This window comes from Haliaeetus leucocephalus, unplaced genomic scaffold (assembly GCF_000737465.1).
Source record: "Haliaeetus leucocephalus isolate CR32 unplaced genomic scaffold, Haliaeetus_leucocephalus-4.0 Scaffold848, whole genome shotgun sequence".
Taxonomy (NCBI): Eukaryota; Metazoa; Chordata; class Aves; order Accipitriformes; family Accipitridae; genus Haliaeetus; species Haliaeetus leucocephalus.
The window spans coordinates 18,726,895-18,754,011 of record NW_010973284.1 but is presented as its reverse complement, the minus strand read 5'-3'; the positions used below and the strand labels follow the sequence as shown (position 1 = coordinate 18,754,011).

The following is a 27,117-nucleotide window of genomic DNA, read 5'->3' as shown; positions in this document are numbered from 1 at the left end:
CGGCACTGCGGGGCTGCAGCCCAGCCCCGGCGGGCCTCGGCGGGCAGCGCTGTCGGGCCCGGCCCTTGCCCCAGCCGCTACCCACCCCGCGCCTCTGTAGTTTATTTTTAGCACCGATTTATGTAACTGCCAGTGCCTGTATCGCCAGCCCTGTTCGACTCCTTTTGGTAAAAATAATCTTATTTTTCGAAATGTGTCGGTTGCAGGTAGACGGGCTACCTGAGGGAAACCCGCTTCTTAGCAACCACTTACTAATATTTCGCACAGTACTAATTAGAACACCCCCCCCCCCCCAGGTTTTGGGGTTGTTTTGTTGTTTTTTTTTTGAAAGTAAACTGGTATGTGCAAGGAACAGGGAGCAGTTCTGCTTGATTTAGTTGTCTCCATATGTCACGGTTACTGATGTGTGTGCAAACTAAACCTGTGTCTCTCTAATTGAATATGATCTTCTGTCAATCAGGTTTAAATATGTGTATCTAAAATGAGATTTAATTGATTTTCTTCAGGGTTTGGGGAAAACAGCTACGAGGGAAAAGCAGTGAGATGTCTTCCCCTCAAGTTGTTGAATGTACTACTTGTGTTGTCAGATAACAAGGGCATTAGCATCATTTAATAATCCCTGACCATACCGTGGAGCAAAGACTGAGAGGGAATGAGATGGGAGTATTTAACCATCGAGGATGGATTATATATAGACTCACCAGGTGCATGCACGGTTACACATACAGAAGCTCCTTGTAAAGAGTTTATTTTAATCAGCTGTAAGCATTAGAATAAAAAAAAATTACAGTAAGAAGAGGCCGCTTAAGATAGTAATTACTAGTTTCACAGATTAATTCCTTTTCAGGAAAATATAAAAAACAGAGAAGAGAAAGCTTCATCACGGTAGTGGTAGGGACTTCATATGGTAGTCCCAGACATGATTCCCTTCTGCATTGTAGCACCATGAGGTCTCAGATGGTATCTGACATAAAACCTCATGGTCAGGCTCAGCCTTAGTACTTGAGACTTTGTTCTTTTTTTTTCTAGGGGTTGAGCTACATCATTTGGCAAAACATGTTATGTAGCCTTTTGGTTTAATTTTCTGTTTTATTTTAACATCAAGTAGGTGACCATTTTATTTACCTGTTTGTTTGCTCTTTTGAACCCCAAATGCCGTTGAGATTTTCAAGTGTTGGATTTTTTTTTGTTGATGATGTTTTTCCGTTGTTTGCATGTGATGTTTGTTTTGCTTTTAATTCTATTTCTCTTGTTTGGCTCAGGAATTTATAAAGATTATGTCAGATATTCATGATGAGCATCTCTTTTTCCTAATATGTGTCAGCAAAATAGATTGGTAGTTTCCATTCATTTCCTGGGTGCTAGATGATTACATCAGGGAAATCACCACGACATTTTGGGTTGGCTGTCTTGTAATTAGCCTTGCTAAAAAGCTAATAATAGAATTTAATGATATTTAACTGTGCTTCCTCTCCCAGTCACCAGTCTCTCGGGCAAATGATGTGCATTGGGAGGTCAGGGCATGGAAAAACCACATTGCAGGTGCCTGTGTTCTGCTTTTTTTTTTTTTTTTAAAAAACTTTATTTTATTTTATTAAATGGTGAATTCAGCCCCTGGGAATCTCATTGCTTTAACAGCATTAAGTCTAATCATTAACATAATTAAAAAGAGGCAACATTTTTCAGGCTTCAGACAGAATTCTGTTCTGATTGTCCTTGGATAATTCTCCTGGACTTAGTGTTTACACGGGATGGGTCTTTACTCAGTTGTGCAGGATGTGGGCATTGCCTTTGCTTGTTCTTTTCATTGAAAGAAGTCGTGAAGGTAATATTTCTTCACCAAAGCAACCTGTATGCTTTTAGCAGTAGCTGAACTTCCTTCCCAAGATTCAGAGTTTAATTAGATTCTCTTCTATTTAATTTGTTTCTCATCCATGACAGTTTGAACATAGATGTTTGGTGTAATTTTTGTTTTTTTCTGTAAATGAAATATAAAAATTAATCATGTAACAAAGTCATATTTCTGCCTGTAAAGTTACGAATGTAGACCAGTGAAGGAAATGGATTTCTATGAATGAAATGGTACTTTTTTTTTTCCCCCAAAATCACTAGTGTTATGGAGTATAGTTTATTACATACTATGATTTGTGAGAGTTTTAAACAAAAAATTCTTTTTTTCTTTTTCTTTCTGTTAGTTTGGTGCATTGGGTTAATGCTGTTTCTGAAGTTTTGAGATAGAGCAATAGAGTCTCTACTTTGATGTTCAGTGTAACTGTTTTTTTTGGTTTTTAGGGATGGGGCTTGTTGAATTGGAGCCATAGAGTGCTTCAAGGTAACCTAGGTTCTCTGAATGTGACTCAATCGATGGCTCTGTTGCATTGAGTTTTGATGAAGTTGCTCTAAAATCAGAGAATAAATGAGTTTTTCCAGTGACTTTCCTCTTTCTACACGCCTGCTATTAAAAAACTGAAAAAGTAAAGTACCAGTAGCTGGATATGTCTTGATGAGCATCTCATCAGCAATAGGTCTCTTTTTGCTGTGAGGCTGTCACATGGCTGCTCATCCAAAACTCCTGTGCCACATCAGAGCTGCGATAGCAGATGTGAGTGTCAAGCCATGTGGCAGAGCTGAGTGTCTGGTCACAGGGCAGCAAAGAGCATGGGCTGAGACATAAATAATGAGCTGTATCATTTGACAGGGATGTACCTGTGAGCACTATGTTAATCCTGGAAACTTTCAGGTTAGTCTTTAAAATGCTACTTCCTGCTAATACATTCCTGTAGCCCTAGTGCAGCACTGCTGCCACACTTTCATTCCTGAGACCATCTGCTTCCCCATCCCATCAGCCCGCATGCCATCCAAGGGTAGATGCAGCTGGCTGTCAGGTCACAGATCCTCAGGAGTCTGATCTGGGAAATGAAGTCCTGGGGCAGAATCAGAGACTGCTCGCTCTATTGTAATGCTTGACTTGCAGGTGCTCTGGTATGGGAAAGGGAAACTGTGACTGGAGGAAAGGTGTTTTGTACTCTGCACTTGGGACTTACTGGGTTTGTATATCTACAGTCTTTGATCAAGTATTTACAAAGTATTAACCAAGTATTTGGTCAGCCCTGAAGCGGTCAGGCAGTTGGACTAGATGATCATTGTAGGTCCTTTCCAACTGAACTATTCTATTCTACAATATCTTCCAGGTCATGTAGGAGCTAGTAAGAAGTCAAATTGTTGTGCTGTTCAGTTCAAAAGTAATCAATTTATTGTCTGCTAATAGACATATCTGCTTGAAGTCCCTGCAATGTCAGAGTTGCCCAGAGAGGTTGTGGATGCCCCATCCGTGGAAGCGTTCAAGGCCAGGTTGGATGCAGCTTTGAGCAACCTCCTCTAGTGGAAGGTGTCCCTACCCATGGCAGGGGGGGGGAACTACATGATATTTAAGGTCCCCTCCAACCCAAACCATTCTATGATTCATAGATATAACAGCAATTGTAGTAAACCTGTAGAGGAATCCAGCAGCCGTTCTGTAGGCTGAGACAAGCTTCTTCCTTTCCCTTTTTCCAGTTGGTTTCCCAGCTTTTATGCAGGTTCCATGAAAGGAAGCAGGTTACATTACAACATTGGTTTTCTGCTTTCTATGGATTATCTCTAAAGGGTGTATGCACTGTTTCTTATCTGCTAAATCTGTAGTTTATGAGTGCTTCCACTGGAGAATATTGAGGGCCCAAATGCTTGGGTTTGTTTTGTTTTTAAAAAAAGGCTGAAAACAACTGCAGCTTAACATATAACAAAATACATGGTCCATTCCAATGTTAGACTGTTATTTGTGGAAGGTCTCCTAAATCATACCTTTAGGCACAGGTGAAGTAATGCCTTGAGTGAGTAGATGTGTTTGCATAAGGAGCATTAGGCAGACTAACAGTAAAATGTTCTACAAAATCTAGATGAGGTTGAAATTTCAATCAGAAGAATGTAAAGGCCCTAAGTATGAGATTCTGTGATAGAAGAATGAGACTCCTGCAAAGGCAGTGCCCCTGTAGGCTCCCTTCCTTTCATTTGTCTTTGTGACTCAGGGTTGAAAAAGTACTACTGCTGGCTCTGCACTCCTGTCCTTTTACTGTCCATAGCACTAATATCCAGGTATCTCCAGTATACTGAGGAATTCTCAATATATTTTTGTTTTTTCTTTCTTTTTTTTAATTTTTATCTCTAAGTCAAACGTGAAGGTGACAAGAAATACGCCTTTGATTTGAGTCTATTCAAATATGTAATAAGCATAAAAGTGCTAGTTGAGAGCTCAGTGCTATTTAAGCCATTTCCCAAAGTGCCAGTTCTTGCTCAGTGGGCTGGTTGCTTTTTTAGACTTGTTATGACAGACGTAGCTTGGGAAATACGTGTCAGTCTAATCCTTTAGCTTCCAGTAGAAATGATTTGCAGAACTGTGAGGCTAGTTTCTCATATTTTCAGAATCTATAGAGTGATTAGTTCTGCATTGTTTCTTTCTGGTAGATCTTAATAATTTTGACCTCTCTAAAATACTATTAACTGCACTCAAGGATTCTTTTAATGAGTCCACATGCTAATATGGATTACTTAAAATGTCAAAACCGTTTAAGGAATACTTGGTGTAAAACTCAATGTATTGGACGTAAGATGTACGCTGACTGTTGTATAAAAGCCAGGAGGAGATAATGACACACTTTCATTAAGATGTGTAAACAGTTTTATTATGCAAATGTTGTTTGTTTTTATTTCCAACTAACAGGCGGATGATTACAGTACTTATTCATAAAATATACACTGTTCTATTTGCCTAGATGAATTCCTAGCATATTCATATTTTCTCTGTAAACCAATTAAAGACTAATTTGTTTTAGCATAATCCTCTTAATATCATCATTGAAAAAATATCTGCCATTCAGGCATGAAGTGTGGTATTCTGGTTTTTTTAGTAGACTGGATGAATCTTTAAATTGGCACATCCGAAACAAGGAATGGATGTAAAAAGTTAGGCATTCTGCCTTCGGCTTAGCTTAAGTCAGTAACTTTCCCCTTTCTTATCATTTGAGGAAGGAATTCTGAAATCTGGCAGAAAGGACTGTGAAGTGAGAGATGCAACATAATTGTTCATGTATCAAATTTACTGTACCCTGATGCTTTAAGAAAAAACAGGATCATTCTGTGAATAATGAGAAAGAGAAGCTACCTTTTGATGGATCAGCACAGATTTTGTAAGTCTCTCTTTCTTATTCAGTGTCCTTGCTGATCTCTTAATAGTTCCAGGTCTGAGCAGCTCAAGAGTAGTTAAGGATATGCAGAGACCTGAAGGAGATATACCGCTTGTTTCCAGTACATAGATCTAGCTGATGTGACTGGGCATGCTCTTATCTCACTCTTCCCTTTTGAACCTGTTAGTCCCTATTTTTCTTCTGGCACCTATGATTCCATGTGGTGTGGCATCAGGACCTGACTGGATTTTATCAGGCTGAGTTTTCAAAATGCTCTTGTCAGAATAGCTTTTAGTTAACCTGTAGTTCACTGAAACTATTCTACTCTGATATAACTTAGTGCTGTACATGAAAAAGGGTACTCGATTGTGATCCATTTCCAGGACATCAAAATATTCTGTTAATCTGTTTGTTATAACTTAAGGAAAAACAAAATCTGGAATTAAAGTTCTGAAAAAGAAGTATTTCTGGAAATGTCCTGTGTGAATTTGCTGTGCCAAGAATCTGTAAATTCACCTCATACCTGATAACTCTAGATGCTTTTCATTCCTGACCTTAGTCAGAAAAAATCACTATCTCCACAAATGTTTCTTCTATCTGTTTTAGGGTGATTATTTTTCTACTTCATGGCTGGTACCAACTCGCTTTAGCTTCTATGGACACTTTGATACTATTGGAAAAAACTAACGCACAGGGGCAGAATGGAACAGACTTTTCTCCTGCTCTGCTACTCAAAGTAGAAGTGGCCTCCGTGCATCCTGAAGGAGACTAAGCTGTTTTGTCACTTCTGCCAGAAAGGCATCAAGGAAACTTGTAAATAATGCAAGGATGCACAGTTGCCAGCAGGTCTGTGTTACAGGGCAAAAATTCTAAGAATCTGTAGTCAGGTGTTCAAGTGTTCATTTTTATGTACATCTTGTAGAGCAAGTTAGAGGAATCACCCAGCAAAGTGTTCAGTCTGCCTGGTGCACTTTTTGGGAGCAATAAGCTTTTTTGCTAGGTGGGTAGCTGCAATATTTGAACATCTCCCAGTGCTGTTTTTGAAATGACAATGGTAATGCAACTAAAGATTATAATTGTACGTCCAGACTCATATAAATTGGGTAGACTAAATATAGCCTCTGAAATCAAAATGGGAATGGTTTTACTTGTATAAGAAACTCTCTTTAGCTTGATATATGACCTGTTTCAATAGTCCTGGAATATCTTTGATTAGCTAAAGCTTATTTATGTGTCCTTTTCTTGTTGGCACATTTGACAGCTGTTAAGACTTTACATGGAGAAGGAATTGCCAGAATACTTTGTTTAGTCTGTGATTGTGTTGTTCCTGAAGGGCCCATTTGGTCTCTGTCTTCATAATCTGTTTCAACCTGTGTGGACAGCTACAACTTCTTTTCCTTGATAGTTTTCTTCTTTCATTCTCACATTGGGGTGGGATGGGAAAAATCTTGCAGCCTTTTTTTTTAATGGGCAAATACTGGGGACTTCAAAAAGCCACTTTTTTGGAAGGGGGGAATGCCAGCAGGAGATATTAAAGCTAAGGGACAATTTATGCCATGCTCTTCCTTTGTAAAGGGATAATTGCATTGCATCTTTACTTAAGAATAAAAATAAATCACACTGGTAAGGTCTACAGTAACTTTGTGTACCAGATGTCAGTATTGGCCTGTTGGGACACATAGCAAGACAAATACATGGTTTGATAGTCTGATGCTGTTTTTATCCCAGCATAAAACCACTAATCCAACAGAGCTGTAACCAGGCGAAACAAAAACTTCAGAGCCATTGTGGGTTTTCTTGGGAATTCTTCTTTATCTGTCTGTCTTCCTCTTGTGCTGTGGTGGATTACATGAACAGTGGCTGCAGAAGTTATGTTTGTACTTCCAACTGAATGTATAATTTCTGCTGTGCTTGCTATGCATTCTGTTTACAAACACAATATCGAGGCCATATGGTTCATCCCTTGATGGGCTCTCTGGAAGTAAAGTGGTAAGCAGATGTGAACAAGGCGGACAGGGTTCTGTTCACAACAGCTGAATGCCTGCTTGTCCTATAAATGATGCACTTATATTTAAGTGACAAACTGTTAATCCAACTAATCCTGCGCGATTAGGGAATTTATATGCATTTATATGCATTTGTAATCTAAAATAGTAGGCTTGTAGTAATAATCAGTTCCTCAACCAAACAATTCTTGCTCATTGTACATCATGCAGGATTGAGGAGATGGGTGTCCATATGATACATAATAAATGACAGCCAAAGTAGAATTGTAAGTAGCTTTAGTTGTGTTTTTCAGCCTTAAAAGCAGTATGATGTTTAAAAAGCTTTACAATGCTCTTGCAGCACCTCTCAGATATATTGAAGTGAGTGATGGCCCAGCTTTCATCATCTATTGTTCTTATTTAGCTGAGGTGTGGTACCTCATAGATCGCAAATAAAAAGCCTAGCTGAGGTGGGTATACCACATCTCCAGCACTCAGAAAACATGCACGTGACACGCTGTTTTAATGAGGAATAGCCATTGTAAACATGCTAGTCCATAATTTTCACGCATAGTACAGGGAATATGATATTGGAAAGGGACTAGGAAAGAAAAAGTTAGAGCACTTGCTATCTCTTACCAGCAACCTGGCTTTGTTAAGATCACTTCTGTTCACCTGCAGGTCAGAATATAGTTTCAGTGTAAAGCACTAAGGAATCTGCAGTAGAAGAATTACTATATATATTAAGATTTTTTTTATCTACTATTAATCTAATAAATTGTTCAGTACTGCTTCAAAATTGACTCTCAATCCTGGATGCCATTTCCTGGGGTACAAGGCACCATAAAAAAACCCCTCTGGTTATACTGGGTGAAAACTCAGCAGGCTGTGGAGTCCACTTCTGCTTACCATTCTGGACAACATACTGTTACCTGTAATTTTGCATGTATTGTATAAATGTATCATAATTATCCATTGTATAATTATTATGCATTATATATTACATGAAAATTTCATTAACCTTGTATACTTATTAATGTACAACCAATTATAAATGCAATATAGCCATGTTTTAAGGGCTTTCTTCTTTACAAATAGTATTTTTCCTTCTCTGCAGATATTACTTCTTGCCTCTCACCCATGTAGGGTTAAGGGGTATGTATGAAGGCATTCATTCCTAAACTAGAGTTTTTTGTTTTCTAAAGAATAATAATAATAAAAAACGCTATCAAGGACAGAAGTCAGCCCAACAGTATCCTGCTGTTCTGACTCTTTTTTTTTTTCTTTCTCCTTTTTCTACATAACATTTTGAAATACACATTGTTTTAGGCTAGTAGGTTTCATGCTGTCTCTAAAAGGGATCTGAGTCATACTTTTTTTTTTTTGTCATTCAAACTCTGAATAATATTATGAGGACTTCCTTCAGTCAATTTGTAATTTGCCTCTTTATAAATGAAGTATTAAATATTAGAATTAGTAAGTGGAACTCGGCTTCCCACTATAGTTATTTTGGGGTAGTAATAGGGATTTCTGTGACCTGTCCATAGCAATTTAGGGCTCAGACATGACTGAATTAATTCTGCTTAAAGATCTGTTAATCATGGGTCAGCTGAGCTGCAGTAACCAGCCATGTGCAACTTGCAGCCTGTGGGGAGCATGAGGTGAAGTATTTGAGCTTGACCTGCTTTAATTAAGACTTAGGCCAGTACATGTTACCTTTTTGGATTTTACAGAGTGGGTGCACAGACTGTCCATAACGCGGCTCTGCTGACAGATGGGGACCTCATACATTCAAACTACCCACTGGCTGATGTCTGAAGTCTGATGTCTCCATTTGCAGAAGTGCATTGCTCTGTGCCTAAGTTCATCTCTATGCAGAACAATGTGTGCACATGCCCGAGTTTCAGCATATACTTAACAGTAGTTTGTTTGTCCATAGATAGAGCTTGCTGTCTGTAGCCTCTCTACTGCTCAGTTTCTGCCTCGCCTGTTCCTATGGGGGTGTCCTTGGACCTCTTGAGGTGCATCTGGGCTCTGCCATGAGGCCAGTCTTGAGGCTGCTGCCATCATACATTCAAACTGCGCAAACATGAGTCCGAGTGTCCGAGAGGCCCGAGGGAGGAATGAGGACCTTGTGCTGCATTGTAGTGTAGGCCACAAGCATGCTCATGTCAATGATGGTGAGGACAGTCCGGCGGTTACGATGGTCCTCTTTGCCAAGTGCTCACGCCTGACTGAAGTCAGTGCTTCAGTCAGTCACGGGGACTCTTTCCAGAGCATTTAGCAAAGGCAGATGAGATTTGTAGGGAGACTGACCTTGGGGTATGCAAGTAGTTCATGGACATCTGCAGCTGACAGAACGAATGTATAGAGCTAGGTTGTGAGCTCTGTCAGGCTTTGCCTTGTAAAGGGATCTGGTCACCCAAGCAGGATGTACATTTAGCCTTTACTGCCTGGCTGTCAAGTGGTAACTGTAAAACTAGGCTTCTCTGGAAAGCGCTAGATTTGTGTGTGAAAAGAATTATACAAGAGCTAGGTATGTACTAGTTGTTCATTAATTATCTTTGTATTGGTGGGGTTTAATCACATGCTTCAGTGCTACTTGAAATAGCAAGGCTTTCCTGAGGTGGAACAGTATATGTGAATGAGTGTGGTGCTGATAGAATCTTTTTATGGAACCACATTCATTTTAAGAGACAGTATTGCAGTTTTACTCAGTATTTCTTTTGTTTATGAATTGATTGTGATTGTTGTGTGATTAGAAGGAAATCATAAAGCAGAGACTATTTATTTAAAAACTCAATATATTTACATATGTGAGTGTATATGCACAATGTGCTGCCAGAAAATAGTCATGTTTCCACAGCTGATTTATATCCATAGTTTAGTTCACATGTGTTTTTAACCTTGAATGCCAATGGCAAAAAAGTAATGCCTGAAAGAATTAGTTCACCACACAGAATACCTGAAAAGGTTATCCTATCACTGAATGTGTGAAAGCATCTTTCAACATAGCATACTTTGAATTTCACTTTCTAGTAATAACTTAAGTTGCTCAAATAATGAGAGATTACATCCAACACTGATTAAAAACAGAATATATGTTCATACATTTACATAACAATTATGTATTTTATCTAACACCCCTTTATTGTTTTCACAGAGAAAACTAAATGCCAGCTCCTGTAAAGTCTGCCTTGACGACAGCTAATGTCAAAGCTTCACAAGATCTAAAATTTTTAAATAGACCCATTCATCCTTAAAACACTTCTCTCATCACTTGAGCTTTTTTGAAAATATTTGATAAAGCCAGCAACATGTTCACTATTATTTTACAGTTCTATGCAAAGGTGGTGATCCTTGTTAAGGTAAACCATTATGCCCTATTTTATGAGTGGAAGGAGATACAGTCGCATATTGAAGAAGAGTAGCTGGGCTTGCTTTGGCCTATCGACTTTGCAGTTAGTTTTCAGAATACCATTGCATGCCTAAAAGAGCTGTTTTTATGCTCTGGTGTCTTCACAGCAAAGTATACAATCTCCCCTCTGTCTTGTAGGCATTTCCTGTACTAGGAATTTTTTACTAAAATTTCCCACTCTTGCTGCTCCTGTTTCAGCTCATTGGCTACTGTGCTAATGAGGGCACTTGGGACTTCCTCTTAATTCAAGCACTGCATTGTGTAAATGCCTAAACAGGGTCAGACAACATAGTGTTGCCAGCTGCATATCTGCAGCCATCTGGATTTGTGGCAGGAGCAATAAAATAGACATTGTGTAGCAGAGTTGAAAGAGTGACGAGAGTGATGCAAATCATATTTGCAGAAAACCATAGAGTAAATGCCCCGTGTTTATCCACAGGATATACAGAATCATTATTGAAATGGTCTTTCTACATGTATATGTATCAAATAAAGATAAATGGGATATGCTACTGCTATGCAATGTCCTGTGAAAAAGCTTGCTGGCTAATTCACTACTATTGCATTGTTAAGAGGTAAGTAATTATTAAAACTTCCGATGTTCATAAACAGTTCTCTGCTTCCACTTCTATGCCTTCGTAAACATTCCATTTCTAATAAACATCACTTCAGTATATTAATTTATTATAATAACATTCTTAAAGAGAAGTAATTGCATGCTGTGAAATTACAACTTTCAAGTCTGAGGAAAGAGATGCAGGTGAATGGTCACACATTGTTTTGTATCTGGGCTTACTAGTGGTTTGGGGTGTGTCTGGAAGAGGGACTTCTGACCTCTTTTCTCTTTCTGGTCCTTTCTCACTGACCAGCATCTCTAGTGACCATTCCGGGAATGACATCATGGGTCTGCCTGAAGTCAGTGAAGCTTCAGAAGTTAACTTTGGTAAAGCCATGGTTTCATACGCTTTGACTGTGTCACTGAAATGTCAATACAAGTTGCAGTGTGTACTTTTCTTTGAAAGCTTTTATTTGGTCATTTGTTTCCTGGCTTTCACAGGCACTAGACATGTGGATTAGTACTGTCAGGGTTTGTTAGTAGTTTTACTGCTGGTTTTATGCTCTACGTACATATTACACACAAGTAAGCCCTATGTGAGACAGCTCAGAATAAAGTCATAGTTCTAGATCAGATGTTTCCCATGCAATGGCTTTTATAGCGTTTTTAACTCATTTTTAATGACACCTGGATCCTTTGCAGTAATGCTCACAGTGTGAAGACTATAAAAGTATCATATAAGAAGAACTTTAAGGTAATATGCTCAGGAGTGGGCATTACAGTTTTGAACTTTTCTTTCTGATTTATTGGACCTGTTAAACCTCTTTCCCAAATACTTAGTACTACTCCCCTGTAAAATTGGCTTGGCTTCCTAGTTTTGTTTTATTATCTTCCTGGGATGGCATTCATAGCTAAGATCCATTTCCCCACTTTGGCTGAAGTATTGCTCTTAATCTAGAGTGCCATAAGTTTTCACGACTAATCTAGTCCCTGTTGAATTTAGTGGGGATGTTACCTTTGATTTCAGCTGGAAAAAGATAATGACCTTAACATATTTGGTGGGTTGGTGATTATACTGTAGCCTAAGATAATTGTAAAGGAAGAGTTGCTTATACAGAAGCCATTAAATAGCAGTGGAGCTAGTTATGTGCTTTCAAAGAAAGCTATTTTATTGTGAATATAGTTTTTAATAAAAAAATGTAGAATTGTTTTACTGAGCTGTCCACTTAAATTTATCGTTATGAATCAAATACTAATTGATGGTAACAAACATAAGTAAAAAACAATTACATGTGTATGTTTTACAGACACACATATTTTGCCACAAAAATCCAGAAAACAATTTTTGTGGAATCTTACAGGTATTAATCATACCTGGAACCTGTTTTTCTTAGTTGTAGTAAAATACAGGGTGCTTATGCTGGTACAGCGTTTGGTCCTTCAGTTTCAGTTGTTTGATGACAGCATTTCAGAGAAAGTGGCTTTCCTTGAACTAATCTCAGGAATAATGTATCTGCAAAATGTGGCTGGCCTTGAGTAGAAGCAAGACAGAAGTAAGACACTGTGAAAAGCAGGAAATTCAGATATTCTCCTTCCTCTGAGAACAGTTGGCTCCAGCCATATACTGACTGTAAAACCACTGCTTTGTGACCAGAATCTTTAAGAGATGCCTTTTATGTGATCAGTTTTTATTCAAACAGGGATGAAAGACCGTTTATGTTGAATTTTGCAGTTGAACGTTCATCCTGGGTAGAAAACTGCAGTTGTGTAGGTCATCTAAGGTTTAAAGTGTCAAGTAACATCGCTGTTGGAAATGATCATTGATAGGGCTATCATAAGCATTGGTATTGTGCTCATCAAGGAATAATGTTTTCAACATGCACAGAAGGGTTAAGAAACCAATCTCTCTAAACAGACAGAACAAAGTACTGTTTTCTTGGACAGGCAAGAAACAAAGGGGTTTACCAAGGCTAGGCCATAAGGAACCACGGTCTTTTTCACATGTGTCACTTGAAGTCCAATAGACAACTTCCTTGATACAGCTGAGTGCAGAGCTGAACATGCTCTATAGAATTCATCCTCTAATAGGGAAGATAAATGGTAGGGCTTTGAACATTTTGTTTTTCCTTCACAAATAATATGGTATTTTAAAGGTTGAAGCTTTGAAAAAAGAAAAAATTTGATGTAAACTTCTTTTTCAAAATCCCTAATGAAATAATTATATGTAAGAACAACCTTTTCCAAGTATCACTCAGGGATCTGGAGACTAAATTTAGTTGATTTCTGGTTATGTTACAACCCAACTTCCTAACGAGGTGTGTTTGTAGAGTGAAGTGTGCAGACTGGAAACTTTGGATAATGGCATCCTCGTTTCTATAAAAAGAAAATAAGAACAACTTAAACCTGTATGAATTCCCTATTATAAAAACCTTATCTAGAATATTTCAGCCTGAAGTAACTTTACCTTTTGAAATGCGAATTGATGCTTTTAGAAGGCTGTTTTGAATTAATTGTTTTTTCTTCCCCTTACCATTTTCAGATCAAAATTACTAGGTTTTTTTAGATGTTGAGAATTTTCTCTAGATTAATATTTTTTTCTAGCTTTTTGGTGTTATTTTTTAAAATTAGAAAAGCTCGGTGCATGGGCAAGAGTTCTCACTGAAGTCTGTTATCTACTACCTCTTGGAATGTGTTCACCAAGAATACTTGTCTCAGTATTGTGAAACTGGGCCAGCAGTGTCATGGTTTAACCCCAGCTGGAAACTAAGCACCACACAGCCACTCACTCACAGCCCCCTGTACCCAGTGGGATGGGGGAGAGAATAAAAAAAAAAAAAAAACAACCACTAAAACTTGTGAGTTGAGATAAGAACAGTTTAATAGGACAGAAAAGGAAGAAAATAATAATGATGATGATAATAATAATAAAATGACAATGATAATAATAGAACAATTAAAATATACAAAACAAGTGATGCACAATGCGATTGCTCACCACTCGCTGACCAATGCCCAGTCAGTTCCCAAGCAGTGATCGGCACCTCCTGGCCAATTCTCCCCAGTTTACATACTGGGCATGACATCACATGGTATGGAATACCCCTTTGGCCAGTTTGGGTCAGGTGCCCTGGCTGTGTCCTGTGCCAACTTCTTGTGCCCCTCCAGCTTTCTTGCTGGCTGGGCATCAGAAGCTGAAAAATCCTTGACTTGATCTAAACGCTACTCAGCAACAACTAAAACCATCAGTGTGTTACCAACATTACTCTCATACTAAATCCAAAACACAACATTATACCAGCTACTAGGAAGAAAATAAATTCTATCCCGGCCAGAACCAGGACAGCCAGCAGCTAAATAGTTTTGGAGCTGGTTGCCAGACACTTATTTGGCCCCCAGACTGCCATGTTAGCATTATTGAGCTTGTTTTCTTAGTGTCCTGGCCATTTCTAATCCCCCAGAGAACTGCAGTGCAGAGCAGCTGGATACTCTTATCTCACAGCGATATAAACGGTTTAGTAGACATGAGTAGGGGATGTAATGCCAAGTGCAGTGAGTAAAGCAGGCCAAATGTGGAGCAAATGTTCCTGTCAAGACGGAGCCCAGCAGGGCCGGCGCACCCTCTGGGGCTGCTTGCTTGCCTTTTGCTTCTGTTGAGGAGCATCAAATGCAGGACCTGCTGTCATGCACCAAGACTGGGCCTCTGTGGTGATGGCACAAGGTCCTTCTCTTAGTTACACTCAGGATAGCAGGGTCCTGGTAACTGTTTCTCAAAATGATCTTTTACGTAACCAAACTTCACTCTGGCATTGTGCGATTCGAGCCCTGGTGACAGTGTGCTGCTGCGCAAAGGCTTTGCCTGTTGGTTAGCACAGCATACTCTAGAGGAGATGCCATTTGCATACATGATCAATTGCTCAGGAAAAAAAAAAAAAAAAAGAAAAAGAAGGGGGGGCAGGGGGAAGAAGCTTTTAGAGACACTGTACTTAAAAATATTTCATTTTTTTCTGTCATATGGTAAACGAATGAGTATAGTTCAGTGAATGATGAAATTGTCCATGTTTCTGGGATTATGTACTCATGGGGTTCACTTGAAGCTCCCTGGTTATAAATGCTTGGTGATTATGTGCCTCATGCTTTCAAACAGCAATAAAGTCTTCATGAAGTGAGCAACCTTTACCATTATTACATACTGACTATGTGTACAATGTATTACAAAGAGCAGTAAAGAATGTTCGTCCCTGTCAGAAGTAAGGTTAGTGTTTGGTAGTGTATAGCCATACTCTGCACTACAGAGAAATAAGTAAAGCAGATAATATTTGACTACTAGATATATAATCTTATACTGCTATTTTTCTTTTGTAAATGGCCGTGATCAAATATATACCAAGAACTCTATTAAAATTTTGATATTTGTCTCAAAACATTGAGAGTACATATTGTTAAAACAAAATTTACTGGGGAAAAAAGGCTGAGTGGTTTTTTTCCACATCTTTCTCTAGAAAAGCAATTTTCTTTCCACATCTTTTCTCCAGACTTTCAGAAGCTGCTATGCAGTATGGTCCTGTATCTCCATGCTGAATGCAAGGGGGCATACTTTATATTTAATCAATAGCAGACAGATTTATCTAGGATTTATTTTGTTACTTTTCCTTAAAACTATTGGTCATTTTTTACTATAGAAAATGTACTTCTGTGAAAATCAACCAGGACATTTGCTGTCAGTTGAAGCAAGCAAGAAGCAATGAGAACAAGAAAAACACAAAGAAAATGGCCTCAAGGGAAAACTCTGCATAATGAACTTGAAATTGCTCCTGCTGGAAATACTGTTGCTGCTTTTCCTGCCAGGGCTGTCACCTTGCACAGCAATTTTAGCTTAAAGTGGAGAGTGGAGCTTATCTACAGCATCGCTAAAGACTGAGGTTTATGCTGCTAGTTTCCAAACTCTAGAGACCGCTATGCTCTGTGGTATGTTGATGGCATTTTTAAAGAGGAAATGGGCCAGAAATAGCCCATGTTCTTGCTAAAAGTTAAGAAGAAAAGATAAAGAACAGGAACAACAAAGCCTATGAAGGCCATAATTTTAAAAGAAATCTACCCCACACTTTTTAAGTGGGAACCCATAAATGAAGTGAATGGGGAGGCCATGCAACTTAAATGATAACAATTTGCCTAGAGATACAGAGATCATCCCCAAGATTTTTAGCTCCTGTTCCTAGCTTCCCTTCCTGCCTGATAAGGAACTATGAGGAAGTTCATTCTAGAGAGAAGAGCAGCACAGTGGACTGCCTGAGATGCTCATTCCCCAAAGGGACAATCCCTTGCCATGTTATTTCTTGAAGATGGTCTCACAGAAGCCTTGGTTAGTGTTCAAATCATGCCTAAATGAGAGAAATACAATGAATGAAAAGAAATCAGAAGAGAAATTACAGTGCACAGTATTGTCAACCGTTCTTAACTTGAGAAGTTGAGAACATGGATGAATATTTAGTGGTCTTTTTAATGCCATAACTGCTTTTCAGTGTTACTCATCTATCTGAGCGGTTGCTGTAGTTACAGCATAACCCTAAGAATTGGCAGAGAGGGAATCATGTATTCTACCACGTTCCCTGGCCCATATGAAATATTTCATGAACATTTGTATACCCTAAAGTAGGTGTTAGCTGGAAAGATCTATGAATGTGTACACAGAAATTTCTTTCCTAATCCCAAGTAGAGATTATCAACCTTAAATTTCAGGATTTATCTTGTTTAAATGCATTAATATACCCTCAGATATCTTGTAATACAAATGAATGTTTAATTCTTGAATCCTAGGTTTTTATAGGAAGTTACGTCATATATGAGAAGGTAGTCCGTAAAATAAACCTAATTAGTATTTCAGAAGTGCAGATTTAAGGTCCTTTATTTATATAGGTGCTGGCTGTTGTAAACCATACGTGACACTAGGGGAAGTTTGTTTATGAAGTCAGTTTACTGGAAAATCAACAAGGTCAGAGCTGCTCTAGCTCTAATATTTGGAATGAATCAGGTTTGACATTTCAGGTTGAAAAAGAGCTCAGAATTTAGAACCAAGTTAAGAATATACTGGATGGGTGATTTTGGGAAGGACAAATTAGATTTCTAAATTGATATGCAGTGCTAAAACTAGGAACAGCTTGCCTGGATTCAGAAAAATGACTAATAAGAAAGAAACTGAACTTATTTGGGAGGAAGAAATCAGTGTAGGGAACATGTGCTAAATGCTGTAAGTATCCTGTGCAGAAACCAAGGAAAGGGACAGGTACTGGGTGGTTGGCAATAAATATATTACGAGTACAAAACTACCATGAAAATCAGTCAGCTAATAAATTAGTTAGGAGCTAAGAGGTGAAACAAGAAGAAATATTAGTTTTAGGTCTCACCCCTTCCAAACTCAGTTCCTGGCTGTCAAGTGGGTTGTCAAATTGCAGACAGGATACGATTGCCATGGAGATGGTTACGAGAACTTTTCCTGTAATTTAGATTTTGCTGGGTTAATATTTCTTTTCCATGCTTCCATAAAAAGGAAGGATTATCTAAATGCTAGTTATGAAGTATGTATTAAATATCTTTATGTAGGGTGATTTTTGTATTGTTGCTATTATGCTTCATATTGTGAACCAGGACTAAGGGCCTTCCCTGTGTTTACAGAGGGAAGCTGTAGTAGAACAAGGACCTGATCGCTGCCTGTCAGGGCCTAGGCTGATGCCTGTAGGGCGATCATTTCTTGTCTTGCTCCTTCTTGTAACAGTTACGTACACTGCATTTTTACCTAAGGACTGTGAAAATTATTTTTATATACGTTCTTTAGAATACTGGAAGGCTTGCACTTTGTATTGTTAGTCTTCAGGTGAAAATTGTTCTTTTCCTTATACTTTACATGCTGTAATTATATGTCAAAAGGTTTTCTCAGGGATGGCCTCTGCTTTTAACAGCTGTTAATGTATGAGTGAGCTAAGAATTTTAATATATATAATTCTTTAGGAAATCTCTACAGTGGTCTAAAGTAGTATGACCCTGTTAGATAGAATAAAGTAAAAGATATTTCTAATACCCTCACTTTTTTCATTGCAAATTAAATTTCTATACCTGAACTTGTGTAGCTCTGTCCAAAAGTTTATGTTGTCAGAGCTTTCAGATTCACCATTGCAATCCTTCACTGTCAGTTTTGGAATATTCCAAAGACTTTTTGCCCCAAGACTTAGCCAAGAAGCACACAAGTTATTCTTTTGTATTAAATGTCATTTGTTGTCTGGTTGCCACTCGGGTCTGCAGTGGAAGGGGTAATGGTGGTTCCCTGTGCCAGAGGGAATACAGAAATCGTTCCTTCCTGGAATATACCAAGCATGCATATTATGGTAAAAGGCAAGAGGGAGATTGCCCTCCCTTTCCTTTACCCTGTAGAGCTGATTATTGCCAGTGGTGCTGGAGAGAAGAAGGGAAGGAATTGCACTGGGTAACAGAATCTCTCCTGGGATTTACTGAGACTGAAAAAGATTTTCCTTCCATTTCTGAAGGAAATGGACACATCAATAGGCTGATTATTGAGATGAGCAGTGCTTGTGCTGAAGGATGGAGGAAGGAGAACAGCTTTAGCTGAGCTGCCAGTACAGAAAAATACAGAACCTGTATTTATTGCCAAATTCCAGAAGAATTCTATCAAAGTAAAGCCACAGAAGCATAGAGATGAATGCCTGTTGTGTTCAATGGCATATCCCACTCTGTTTACTTCTGAGGGTAGAGCACTAGGCCTAGTATAGCAAAAGTTTTGTCTTTAGCTGAGTTCTGTATCGTTCTGACCCTTGCACCTACGTACCCACTCTAAGAGTACTTTTGTTCAGCTAAGCACTTGAACACTGCTTTGTTATTCTTGGAGTAGAGGGTTTTCTTCATCCAGGTTGCCATTAAATACAGGGAATTTAACAAGGAAAAATTGTTGCCAGCAGCAAGGACCTAGATGCAGCTGATGAAGACAGGTTGCTGGAAGTAAGGGTCTCCTTTCCTATAACTGAATGAGCAGTTCTCCCATTTGCTAACCCCAGCTTCCTTACCAACCAAAAAGAAGAGCCTGTATTCCTAGATCGGCAGATTCAGAGACTCTGCTCAGAGTTGGAGAGTTGAGCTTGCTGGCACGCGTTCTCTTTGTGTTCTTGCAAAAGGTTGAGCATCATGTACCGCAAATGCTCCCCTTGTGCTGGATTCTGCTTTTTCCTGGAGTTTGGAAATCTGCAATAATTTTACTGATATTTATTGAGTTTGGAAAAAAAAAAATTAGTTAAATGCAGGATCTGACTGTGTTCAGTTTGTCTAGTCCTTGATGTTTCATTATTCCAGAGGAAAGAAGGGGATTACTGTGACTCACAGTAAGAATCTTAGTGTTTCAGTTCTCACCGTTATGAATCATATTAAAACTGGTTGGTTGGTTGGTTGGTTTGTTTCATGAGAGCTGTAGGGGTCATTGGGCTGAATTCTCCATATCATTGTCATAATTTTGATGACCTTGAATTCAATGTTGAGTTACATTTCATATGCGTACTGATCGTTTGTTAATTATAGATGAAGGAATTGTACTTCAGTATGCTGAAAATTTGCTTGCATCAAAGTAGAGAGAGGATACTTGTAAGTTCATGTATTGAAATTTCTGTTTCATCTAAAAATTCCACTAGGATCTGAAGCTAGTCTAAAGTAATGGATGATGACTGTTTCTGTGACAAACTGAATTTTGCTTTTACAGGCTTGCCACCACAGTTATTTTTGTTATTTGTGCCACATTATTTATAAGAAGCACTTTCCTCCTCTGTGTGTCACAGTTTAGCCCAGTCATCTTTGTAGATCTACAAATAACTAAGGAAGGTCATTAATTGCATTCTTCCTATTGGCAACAAACTGTGCTTATGAGCCATCACCCATAGGGGTTTTTTTGTAACTGGTGCTGTCTGTAGAACTGTTCAGACCTATTATGATACATGAAAAGGTTTATAATTTCCTGTTAGGTCAAAGGTTTAGACAAACCTGGACAATGAATCAGATTTGATGGCATTATTTCTTGTACTTGTGTAGTATTAAGACTTCAGTTTGCTGGTCTTCATCCCTGTTTATCAAAGTAAGTGTGATGTACCTATCAGTAAGCTTTACTGCTTTTCATATAGAAGAGTGGAAGAGCCTTGTCTTTAAGTCCCACAGTGAATCAAAATTGAAATAGAGTGGTCAGTATTTGACCCTTCTCTTCTGCTCTTCTTGATCATACCCATGTTACCTGCTGTAAAGCTTCAGTATCATAGGTTTAGATAGACAGACTCTTAAGGCTTGGCTTTGGCTATTAAGTCTCAGTACCATAGTTGTTATGAGTAAATTAAAGGTCGTGTTTTGCTGTACAGGTAAATACACATTTTAGAGGGAATATTTTACATTCAAAAATCTGTATTTTTCTTTTTTTATTTGTGATTATTTTTAATTTTTGCCAACTGTAATGTGAATGATCTATAGATGTGAGAACTTTATTCATTTTGGTGTAATGAACATGAAATAGGCCATGCTTAATGTTAAAATATCAGTGGTGACACTTTGTTCAAGCATGAGGAACAAAGCTAAAGCCAGACTTGATAAACTTAGCTGACAAAATATGAATCAAACCTTGTTAAGTACCTCCTGGCAAACCAATCCTCTGATGTGAACAGGAGCTCCGTTGTGATTTTTTTTTTTTCTTTTTCTTCTTTTTTTTTCTCCCCCACTATGGTCCAAAATTTAGAGCTCAACCCTGTGAAGTGCTGAGTGTCAGTGAAAGCCACGTGGTAACTGAAATGTTCAGCATCTTCCAGGATTAGGGCTTTACTTTGGTCCACATCCTGTGTGTTATGCAATCTGTTGTTCTTGAACTAATAGATTTCTTTCTCTTTCTCCTTCATCCTGAAAACTAGGTTATAGTATGTCAATTCCAAGTCCTGGTTATAGAAGTTTATTCTATTTTAATGCAAATAAAGGAAGCCATAAAGCATACTTCCCTAAGAAGATTAACGTACAGAACTTGGTTCACTTATGTTGTCTTTTGTGCTGGTTTGGTCTTGTTTCCTTAAGATGAGATAGCCATCTCTGTCATATTAGTATATTTTACTTGCTGTAATCTGATGTACCATTTCTCTCCCCTTTTTTCTCCTTCCCTAAGATTATCGTTGGAGAAACTGCAGTGTTTTGTCTACAGTTAGCTACAAAGGATTTTGAAAACCAAGAAAAAACAATATTAAGTGGAGACTGTTGTTATATAAATCCACTGGTGCGCAGGACCATCAGATTCCTTGGTATGAGCAAAATTAATGCTTTCATTTTCTGAATGGTGAGAGTGATCAATTATGTCTTAATTTTGACCTGGAAAAATATTCAGATAACCATACAACATTGCATGTGTAGTCTTAACTTGGGTGCAGTGAGTTCTCCCGTTTTGGGTAGCAAATGAAGCTTCCTGGAAGTTTGGATAAAAAAATAGTTGCAGAAACAGCAGTAAACACAGAAAAAATTGGGACCACGAGGGGGAAAAACAACCAGCAGGCCTGGAGTAGGGTGAAGTGGAGAAAGCAGATACCTTTGTGCCATATCTATAGTTGATAGTTTTGTTTTGGTTACGCACACACATAGCGGCCGAAGTTGAAGACATTGGGATATAAATGTGTGTTTGAAACCAAGCCAGTTTAGGTACTTTCTTAGCCTGGAGATTGTATTATATACAGTCTCTAGTAGAAAACTGTACAAAATCCATTCTTTATTGAAGTCAGCTGTTAACTCCCCATTGACTTTAGTAGATACGAGATGTCATCCTTTCTACTTAGTTCTTTGTAAATGTGTTTGGAAGGAGAAGTAGCACCACTCAAAATGTCTAATGAATATTCCCAGATGCTGCTTTTTAATACGTGCAGGGATGCCATAGCAGGGGTCAATTCTGTTGTTTGCTTCTCACTCACAGTTGTATCTAAGAGAAACAGCTGGAGGAGTGAAGCCTTGGGGCAGCTAATCCTCCTGCATGCCCCAGTCGCAGGGGGAGGGAGGGGATGTGCAGCTGTGTCTTTATTTGCAGTGTGTGTATAACAGCCATGCCTGCCTTATGAGAGCGTGATTGCTCACTGTCACACTGGAGTGCTAAAAGTCATTAAGAATGGGACTGTCTTGTATAGGTCCAGAGGAGGTGGGGAGTGATGATGAGGAGCTCCTCCTGCTCCACTTGCTCTGTGTGTAATCAGTGCCAGTGTTTCTTTCCCACTTGGTGGGCCCTCCTTGCTCACAGAAGCAAAAAAAATAAATTGGGAGGGAGGGAAGGGAGGCCCTTATGCTCACACAAAGTGATGTAGCCACCTATGTTGGGGCAGCGTACACCCTTGGGGCTTGCTGAAAGGGCCCTTCTGTGCAGCGACTTGGCTAGGCACAATCCGCTGCTCACCAGTGTCTAGCAGCTCAGGGTGAATTAACGTTAGTGTGACATTGCTGACCAGCCAGGATCCCAGAAATTGTCCTTGGTCCTCTAGCTTTGCTGAGTAAAAAACCAGACCTTTAGAAATGCACGTTTCTGTGGGATCGTGCCTGCTGTGGTGTACATTCATTAAAGTCCTCATGGTGCCCCATGAAGCTGGGAGCTGCCAACTGCCAGAACTCAAGCTATATTCAGAGTGAATTGAAGTATGGAAAAGGTAAGGTGATTTGCCCATGGAAATGCAGGAGGAAATCTGTAGCTGAGGTGGAATTTGAACACGCACCTGCTGGCTTTGCCTCCTAGTCAGGGTGCTGTGTTTGCATTTCCTTCCAGAGCTCATTTTCTGCTTCCAAAACGTTAGAAAGGGACCTCAGAATAGCAAAAATCTGTTTTCTCTTGAGTAATCAGATACATGCATTTCCATTCTAATGAATGAGTGTTTAATGCTTTGCTGATATGTCTGATAAAAAAAACTCTTTAGCATAAGTAGATCCTCAAATATATAGATCTTTAGCTCCTGTGTTGATATTGCGATTAATATGCTATGCAAAGAGATGTACCCAGTAGCAGGCAGATGAAGACAACTCATGCATGGCAATATTGAATTATTCAGTACTTCAGCTTCTTTATAGCTGCAAGGGAAAAGAAAATGTTTGTCCAGTATGTGTTATGGCTTTTCAAGTTACTTCTCCGTCAGGGCTTGACTTCTTTGTTCTCAAGCAGATTTATAGGGTGAAGAATTTGCCTGTGTCACTTCTGTTTAGTGAACATAGGCAAAAGGTAGGTACCAGTATAGCTAGCTACCTCAAACAGTGGAGATTCATGGCTAGGGGTCCTAGGAGAGCGGGCTACTTGCACAAGAGGTGAGCGTGCTCCTCCAAAGGATCCAGAGAGATCAGGTGTGTGGGTACATTGCAGTGTTGCTGCTGCGATTCTGTAGGAAAGTATCATCTCCAGCACGAGTCAGGATCTTTAGGGTACAATACACGTGAGGGTATTTCGTGTCCTTAAATGGAAGGAGCTGGTATATTACTGTGATAAATACTATAATATTGTTTAGCCCTGGAGTGAAATTGTCAGAAAATTTAACTCTTTGTTTCCCTCTTTAGGAATTTACGCATTTGGACTGTTTGCTACGGACATCTTTGTAAATGCTGGACAAGTAGTAACAGGGAATCTTGCACCACATTTTCTTGCACTTTGTAAACCCAACTATACAGCACTTGGATGTAAACAGTATACACAATTCATCAGTAGCGTACATGCCTGTACTGGAAATCCAGATCTTATCATGAAAGCCAGAAAGACATTCCCATCCAAAGAAGCAGCACTAAGCGTGTATGCAGCTATGTATCTGGCTGTAAGTATATTGTACTATTTAATGTCACTATATTTTTGAGAGCAAATGGCTCACACTGTGAGGGGAGGAGGGAGGAATGGGGAGAAGATAAGACAACTATTGGCTGATTTTATATATGTAAACCTTCTATGGGTTACTGTGAGGCCTTTGAGAATTTGATTCATTGGACTTAATTCTGACAGTTACAGATGTAGTAGTTCTCTGAGCCTCAAAAGCTAAGGCAGTGCTGAGAGAGGGCAAGTTTTTCAAAAAGGGTTATAGATTTAGGATAACCAGGTTCTTGGTTTATTTTTTGCCCATTTCCAGAGAATGTGGGAAGAGGCTTTTTTGGGTGGTAAAGAATAAGGGTGGGGATTGCCTGTGATGGGTAGTGGTTCCTCTCCATGTTTTAACACAGTACAGATTAATGGAATTGCACATGTCCGTATTCTTTGCTGGGGTGAAGCAGAAGAGTGGGCATATGTAAGTGTCTGATCTCTACAGGTTTTCTGAGATCTGTGCATGTCTTTAGGTACCAGAATTGGTATTTATAGGTACCTCAGTGCTCATGCAAAGTCACTTTGCCTCTTATTCTGCAATGCAGTCGGCTACAAGACAGTCCTGCTTTTCTTCCCGCTCTCTGATAAAGGGAGTGATGAGCAGGGCTGGGATAAAAACTGGCGTTTACTGCCTGGCATCAGAGCTGTTCTAGAGGCTATTGAAAAGCATGGGGAGGCAGGTAAGAGGCAGAGTGACTAATGAATCTCACTCAAGTAACTCTGTGCAGTATTCCCTGGCTTAGCTTGGAGTGCACATTGTTCTAGTCTTAAGCAGAAGCACATCTTGTTCTTAGTAAAGTTGTCCCTAGCACATGCCTATGGGAGTCTTTTACCTGACCTGCGCTAGTAATCACAGTCCTTTGTAGCCCTTTGGATGGGCCCAGGGCTGCCCTCATAGTGTCGGTGGGAACTAGGCAAGTGTGTGTGTGTGCTTCTGTGATCATTGCAGGAGTCATCCATTTACGATTTACTGAGTAAATTCCCTCAGTATTTTTACAGTGGCCTGCCTATACATGTGTGTGTGTATGTATGTGTGCATATATGTGTGTATGAGTATGTATTGCTTTTAAGCATATATTTAATGAGCTGACTTTAATTCCTGATTGATCTGGAAACTGATATTTGCCAGCATGGAAAAGATTCCAGCCCCATCCATAGACAGTGTGCCAACTCCATGCTTCTGAATATGGTTTTAGAACCAGTTGCTTAAAATCTGCAGCACTGACAGTAACATTTACCAAAAGTTCTTTGTGAGCAATGTCTGTTTAAGAGATGTGGATCATCAGTTAGTACAGGCAAGTGTTATCTGCAAATAAGAGATGAGCAATAAAATTCTATTCTAACTTGAGGCAAGTATAACTCCTAATAGTATTGTCTTTATTTGGGGAGATATCTAAGGCTTTGCTTCACTGAAACGTACCTCTAAATTTGGTACAAGCTATTTTAGAAAATATTCAGCATTCTTCATTTTAATTGCTCCTATTTTTTTCATCCATCTGTAAAGTTGGATTTCCACTGTTGCCATGAGTCACAGTAACTAAAGGAAACCAACTGTTCAGCTACTGCAAAGCAGGAAGGAAAATAGTATTAATACATTTTAAAAACAAAAAGTAGACATTAGTAAGGTCTAATACCTAGTGTCAGTGGCTTTTGACATGAGCAAGAGTACTTTATGCAAACCTTATGTTGTCTGTGGTCAGTTTACAGTTAGCAACATCAAAAATTAAAACTACTGTGATCTGTTTCATGACTTTATAATCTTTCAGTAACTGCAGAAATGAATATATCCTATGTCATTACTGTATTGCTGCATGATGCTTGACACTGTCATCATTTAACTAAAGCACTGTAAACTGTTCTCAGGATTTCTGAATTCTTATAAGCTGCCTAATAAAGTGAATTGCTATGATGTATCAGCTGAGTTGTAGCCTGCAAATTTAGGTCCTTGATGCAATATTGGCAGTCTTTCTTTTTCTTTTCTTTTTTTTTTTTTTAATCCTGTTGCATGGTTGCAAATAAAAATACTGTTTATTACACACCAGGGGAAGAAATGCAATGTTCCAATATTTGGGGTTGTGTCCTTACACTGTCATGATGTTTATCAGGATAGTTGGCCCTGAATAACAACTTTCTCATTGCTATTCACTGGAATAGAAGATTTAAACAGCAGCCTAGTCTTTGTATGAGCTGTGATACAACAGTTATTGAGAGCATGGACATAAAGACCTCCATATATTACTCAGCTAGTATATCATGAGCATGTAATCTCTGGAAAATGTGCTTTCTTTTTGGTTAACAGAAATATTTGGGAGAGAGGGAGAGATTGTTACAGAATCCTCCCTGGACACTTCAGCCAGCTGTTCACAAAACCAGACCAGCTTAAAGACATCAACAGGCAAGCTGATCTATGTCCAGAGACATCATCAACAAGCTGATCCAGAGTGCTTGCTCTCTGAGGGGTCAAAGTAAACAATGTCAGGCTTGCCGATTTCCCCGATCAACCCGTTTAAAAACAAAGGCTATCCTTTATCTAATAATTCCCCTATCTCATTCCATTTAAGTGCAGACATGTCCTTATCACCTAGCATCTGTGCATATTGTCTTGTTAACAATAGCTTCTTTTTTCATCTAGGTTCTTGAGTCTTCCTTTTTTCCCTTTCCCCTCTTTTGAGAGTGGGTGGCTGCTATGGTAACTCAGAATTCCCCTCCTGCTGAAAAGTACAGTCTTTTTCAAACAACTGTATTGCTAATACTTGGACCTCTCTGTAATGTTTGCCTCCATTACTTTCTGTCAGTACCTATGAAGAAAGACTTAGTAATGGAAACGTTGAATGGCAGCCCTATGGTTAGGCGTTTTCTCTACCCTCCTCCAAATACACTTTCAAGGATGTATTATCTGTCTTCTTCAGACTTTTAGGTTTATTTTTCCCAGCGTACCAGAGTCTTCAAAGTGAACTACTGTAAATCTGTTCCAAAATCTCTAACCAAGCTGGCTGCTACCTGGATTTCTCCTTAGGTGTCTGCTCAACTGTCTTAGATCTTTTGGTTTTGCTCGAGTTGGGTTAATA

The 27,117-nt window shown here is 39.0% G+C and overlaps 1 protein-coding gene across 1 annotated transcript in view; it reads left to right on the top strand.

Annotated features, from left to right (window-relative positions):
* Positions 1-27,117, top strand: part of LOC104841169 (lipid phosphate phosphatase-related protein type 5) — a 49,139-nt gene that overhangs the window by 301 nt on the left and 21,721 nt on the right. The window contains exons 2-3 of the mRNA XM_010582675.1: positions 21,359-21,491; positions 23,761-24,011. Of these exons, the coding sequence (XP_010580977.1) occupies positions 21,359-21,491; positions 23,761-24,011 (384 nt within the window). The remainder of the gene's footprint in view (positions 1-21,358; positions 21,492-23,760; positions 24,012-27,117) is intronic.